This window comes from Sminthopsis crassicaudata, chromosome 4 (assembly GCF_048593235.1).
Source record: "Sminthopsis crassicaudata isolate SCR6 chromosome 4, ASM4859323v1, whole genome shotgun sequence".
Classification (NCBI taxonomy): domain Eukaryota; kingdom Metazoa; phylum Chordata; class Mammalia; order Dasyuromorphia; family Dasyuridae; genus Sminthopsis; species Sminthopsis crassicaudata.
In genome coordinates, this window is record NC_133620.1 from 8,184,178 (window position 1) to 8,190,281 (window position 6,104).

Below are 6,104 nucleotides of genomic sequence, written 5' to 3' on the forward strand. Positions count from 1 at the left end.
TAAAGTAGCCCAAGGGTGAAACAGTCCCATCTTAGCCTTTAGTAGGGAATCGCTTAAGGGTGAATGGAAAAGAGAAAGAACTTCTATCTTCTTCCCACCTGGACCAAAAAATGGTCTTATGAACTTTGAAAAGGCAATTGGGGATTTCGTTTCTGGGACTGTGAGATTGTCTCTGAAGGAGCAATGACTGATGGTAGAGCTGTCAGGAGTTGAGAGACCCATTGAAGATACCCTGAGTAAAGGCTCTACAAGAAGTTAGCAGAAAGCTGAATCATTCCTCAGGAGAAATTATAAATATATAATATATATTAATATATTATATATATAATATATATTAATATATTATATATATAAATATAAAGAAAGAAGGATTTTTAATAACAACAAGCTCTGAGTCACTCTTTTGTCACTTGGGTCTTCTAGTTTGAACTCATTGGAACCTAGACTCAATATATATTGGGGGGGCAGCGAGGTGGCGCAGTGGATAGAGCACCAGCCCTGAATTCAGGAGGACCCCAGTTCAAATCTGGTCTCAGACACTTAACACTTCCTAGCTGTGTGACCCTGGGCAAGTCACTTAACCTCAGTCTCAGGAAAGAAAAAAAAAAAAAATATATATATATATATATATATATATTTATATATTTTATTTAATTTATTTAATATATATTTATATTATATATTTTATTATATATTTTATAAATATATATTTATATATATTAAATAAATATATATTACATATATTTATAATATTATATAATATTTCTCTATATATTTAATATATATATATATTTATATGAGAATTATACCGGACTTTGGTGGGGATGCTTTATAATACCTGAGGAAATCCGGATTCTGTTAGGTTCTTACTAGATGCTAAGTCGGTACTTAATTCTCTAGCTCAGGGTTTACACCTTTAAAAGTTTACACCTTTAAAAGTTTACACCTTTAGACTTCTGAAAAGGAGTTTACACCTTTGAAATGACCAAGTTCATTGGTTGTCGGAGTTCCTAAAGGCTCTTGGGAGTTCCCACTAGCTCGTTCTCTGGGAGGATAAAAAGAGGCAACATTGAGTCGGAACCACAGTCCGGACTGGGATAAGGACCAGAGCTGGAGGAGATTCAGAGCCAGGGCAGGAAGAAGAAGAAGAGGATTGGAGATTCTCCTTTCGCTCTGGCTGGAGGCTCCAGAAGTCTCCCAAGAAACCTCCTCCCAGAGGAGTCCAATTGAGAGACAACATTTTGGTTGTCTCTCATAGTTTAGTACTTGAGAGACGCTACGTTTTGGTAGGAGGCGGCCGGGAGGCGCGCTCCCCTTTCCCTCGCCCTCTCCACCTTCCCTTGGCCGTGGAGGCCCCGCGAGTGACCACCATGGCGGACGAGTCGGTCCTGGAAGCGGTGAAGAAGCTGCAGTCGAGACTGGCCGGGAATCCCGAAGCGAAGGAGCTCCTAAAACATCTGAAGAGACTCTCGGACTTACCCGTGACCTTGAACATTTTGGCGGAGACAGGTGTCGGGAAAACAGTGAATGGCTTGCGGAAACATGAGCAAGTAGGAGGCTTTGCCAGAGACCTCGTGGTCCGGTGGAGGAAGTTAGTCCTTGCGGCTCAGGAGGTGGAGAGGAAGAGTGAGCCTGAGGAGCAGGAGAGAAGCAGCTCTAGAAAACGTCCCCGAGATGGTTTTCCCAAGGAGGAGGCATCCCAGGAAAGCTGGAAGGCCTCACAGCCACGCAGCCCTGACTGCCGGGAGAAGAAGCGCCGCAAGCTCTCCGAGTCTGATAGAATGCCCAAGGCCTCACACCGGGATGGGACAAGAGAAGAGAGAAAGCCAGGGAAGCAGACCTCCGACGGCAGTCACTCCCCTCAGCCTTCCAGCGGCCCTCAGCAGTTATCCCCGGACTATGAAGAGGAGCAGCAGCCAGGACCACGTCGGAAGGCTGGCCAGAGCCATAGTCATGCCTTTCAGGACCGAGGCCTAACTAGCCCAGAGAGACGCTTGGGGGGACCCCAGGATAGAGGCTCTGCGAGTCGGAGCAAGGAGCACAAGACTTCCCAGAAGGAAAAGCATCGCTTGGATACAAGAGAGGAAAAGACCTTGAGTTTGGGTCGAGACAAAGTGTCTAAGACTGTTGGTGGAGAAAGGTCTCCCTCAGGAACCCGCAGCACCAAGGAGAAGCAGACTTTGGCTGGTGCTGCCGAGGAAGAGAGCGGCGGTAGAAAGAGGTCTTTACCTCCCTTGGAGGTCGCTTCTGTCAACCATATGACAAAAACAAAGCCCAAGGAGGCTCAGAAATTGGAAAAGACCAAGCTTAGTGGGGACCGCTTTGATGTAGGGAAACGGGAGGGACCACTTTCTCCCAAACCAAAAGAGAAAGGGGGGTGTAACAGCTTAAAGATGCCGGAAGGAAGATCCAAAGCCTCTACCTCGGACAGAAAAGCCTCGAGTCACTCTTCCCGGGCTGGAGAGACAGAGGCGGAGGATGACTATGAACAGCCCACCATGTCTTTTGAATCCTACCTCACCTACGACCAGCCCCAGAGGAAAAAAAGGAAGATTGTTAAAACGACAACTGGGCTTCGTGAAGAGAAAAGTCACGGGAAGGAGAAAGGCTCCAAAGCCGATGATCAAAAGTCTAATAATGCCGTTCAGAAGCTCCCTAAGATGAATGGGAGCAAGGCAGAAAAGCAACATGCTGGAACCAGCTCTGCCAAAGCAACATTAGCAGGCCTCTCCTTGCCTACGGTTCAGGCCGATCAGCGCCCAGTTCCTTCTCCTGTACTGATCCCCTCCTTCCAGCCAAAGAGGAAAGCGGTCTCCCCACCCCAGGAAGAAGAGGAAGCTGGATTTACTAGGCGGAGGACCAATTCCAAAATGCAAGTCTATTCTGGCTCCAAGAGTGCCTACCTACCCAAGATGCTGTCCCTGTACCAGCTGTGCATCCGAGTCCTCAGCAATAACATAGACTCCATTTACCACGTCGGGGGGGTCCCCTATTCCGTACTTGAACCCGTTTTGGAAAGATGTACTCCCAAGCAACTCTACAGAATTGAGGAGTGCAACCCTGTGTTAACTGAAGAGACGGATCAGCTGTGGAAAATCCACTGCCACCGAGACTTTCAGAGAGAGACACCGCAAGAACTGGAGTGTTGGAGGGAGATGTATCTTCGACTCCAAGATGCTCGGGAGCAGCGACTGCTCCTCTTAACTGAGAACATCCGATCGGCTCAGGCCAACAAATCCAAAGGCCGACAGGCCAAGATGGTCTTTGTCAACTCGGTGGCCAAGCCGCCTCCGGAGGTCAGGAGACGGCAGGAGAAATTTGGGACCGGAGGAGCGGCCAAGATCAAGGCCGCCCCCTCCACCTCCAGCAGCAGCAGCAGCAGCAGCAGCAGCAGCAGCAGCAGCAGCAGCAGCAGCAGCGCCGAGGAAGGGCCAAGCACCAGCAGCGGCCCCTCAGCCCCAGCAGCCAGCAGCGCCGTGTCTTACGCGCCCCAGAAACCGCCCGTCAAAAAAATTGCCCCATTGATGGCCAAGACGATCAAGGAATTCAAGAACAGAATCTACCGGAGATGAAAACCTTCCCTGAAGAGTGCCTGTCATCTAGGGGAGGGACGAGAGGGAGGGGGGGGGTGGAAATTTGGAATAGTGAATACAAGGGATAATGATGAAAAATAAATAAATAAATTACCCATGCATAGGTATTGTCAAAAAAAAAAATTATAAAATTAATAAAAAAAGAAAATTCACACCTTCCATGCCTGTCATCTAGGGGAGAGAGGAGAGGGAGAGAGGGAGGGGAAAATTTGGAAAAGTGAATACAAGGGATAATGATGAAAAAAAAATACCCATGCATAGGTACTGTCAAAAAAAAAATATAAAATTAATTAAAAAAAAAAAAAAAAACACCTTCCCTGGAGATTACCTGTCATCTAGGGGAGGGAGTAGAGGGAGAGAGGGAGGGGAAAATTTGGAATAGTGAATACAAGGGATAATGATGGAAAAAAAAAAATACCCATGCATAGGTACTGTCAAAAAAATTATAAACTTAATTTTAAAATTCAAAAAAAACACCTTCCCTGAAGATAACTGTCATCTAGGGGAGGGAGTAGAGGGAGGGAAGGAGGGGAAAATTTGGAATAGTGAATACAAGGGATTATGATGGAAAAAAAAATACCCATGCATAGGTACAGTCAAAAAAATTATAAAATTAATTTTAAAAATTCAAAAAAAAAAAAAACCACCTTCCCTGAAGATTACCTGTCATCTACGGGAAGAAGTAGAGGGAGGGAGGGGAGATTTTGGAAAAATGAAAGAAGGGTTAATGTTGAAAAAAAAAAAACACCCATGCATAGGTACTGTCAAAAAAATTATAAAATTAATAAAAAAAATTCAAAAAAAACACCTTCCCTGAAGATTACCTGTCATCTAGGGGAGGGAGTAGAGGGAGGGAGGGGAAAATTTGGAAAAATGAATACAAGGGATAATGATGAAAAAAAATACCCATGCATAGGTACTGTTAAAAAAAAAATTATAAAATGATTTTTTTAAAAATTCAAAAAAACCACCTTCCCTGAAGATTACTGTCATCTAGGGGAGGGAGTAGAGGGAGGGAAAGAGGGGAAATTTTGGAATAGTGAATACAAGGGATAATGATGAAAAAAAAAATACCCATGCATAGGTACTGTCAAAAAAATTATAAAATTAATAAAAAAAAATTCAAAAAAAAAATACCTTCCCTGAAGATTACCTGTCATCTAGGGGAGGGAGTAGAGGGAGGGAGGGGAAAATTTGGAAAAATGAATACAAGGGATAATGATGAAAAAAAATACCCATGCATAGGTACTGTCAAAAAAATTTATAAAATTAATTAAAAAAAAATTAAAAAAAAAACCCTTCCCTGAAGAGTGCCTGTCATCTAGGGGAAGGAGTAGAGTGAGGGAGGGGAAAATTTGGAAAAATGAATACAAGGGTTAATGTTGAAAAAAAATTACCCATGCATAGGTACTATCAAAAAAATTATAAAATTAATTTTAAAAAATTCAAAAAAAAAACACCTTCCCTGAAGATTACTTTCATCTAGGGGAGGGAGTAGATGGAGGGAGGGGAAATTTTGGAATAGTGAATACAAGGGATAATGATGAAAAAAAAATAAATTACCCATGCATAGGTATTGTCCAAAAAAATTATAAAATTAAAAAAAAAATTCAAAAAAACCCCCTTCCCTGAAGAGTGCCTGTCATCTAGGGGAAGGAGTAGAGTGAGGGAGGGGAAATTTTGGAAAAATGAGTACAAGGGTTAATGTTGAAAAAAAAATTACCCATGCATAGGTACTATCAAAAAAAATTATAAAATTAATTTTAAAAAATTCAAAAAAACACCTTCCCTGAAGATTACTGTCATCTAGGGGAGGGAGTAGAGGAAGGGAACGAGGGGAAAATTTGGAATAGTGAATACAAGGGCTAATGATGAAAAAAAAATTACCCATGCATAGGTACTGTCAAAAAAAATTATAAAATTAATTTTAAAAAATTCAAAAAAAACACCTTCCCTGAAGATTACCTGTCATCTAGGGGATGGAGTAGAGGGAGAGATGGGAAAATTTGGAAAAGTGAATACAAGGGACAATGTAAAAAAAAAAAAAAAAAAAACAAAAACAAACAAACCCATGCATAGGTACTGTCAAAAAGATTATAATTATAAAATTAGTAAAAAAAAAAAAATAAAAAAATAAAAAATAAATAAAACCTTCCCTGAAGATGGAAGAGGAAAATGAGGAAAGAGAAGAGGGGGAGTAAAGCTCACAGGAGTCTCTGATTGGCTCCATAGAGCCAGTCACCATCACATGCATCTCCAAAACCTGCCTGTAAACTACCTGCACACAGCCCCTGACTCCCTGCCCAGAAAGCACTTGAGACTTTATAAGGAAAGATGTGAAGCCTTGGGCTAGAGAATTGTTAAATACCATATTATATATTATTATATATAATAGTATATGATTAATATTTATATTAATTATTAAATCTATATTTGTGAAATAAATTGTTAATAAATTATTACATATTAAATAAATAAAAAATAAATCAATTATTACATATTTAAATGTAT

At 41.7% G+C, this 6,104-nt stretch overlaps 1 protein-coding gene across 1 annotated transcript; it reads left to right on the forward strand.

Annotated features, from left to right (window-relative positions):
• The first annotated feature begins 1,367 nt into the window (after positions 1-1,367).
• On the forward strand, positions 1,368-3,572 carry LOC141540489 (elongin-A-like). The gene has a single exon (XM_074264604.1). The coding sequence runs from the start codon at positions 1,371-1,373 to the stop codon at positions 3,570-3,572; it is 2,202 nt and encodes a 733-aa protein (XP_074120705.1). The 5' UTR covers positions 1,368-1,370.
• The last annotated feature ends 2,532 nt before the right edge of the window (positions 3,573-6,104 follow it).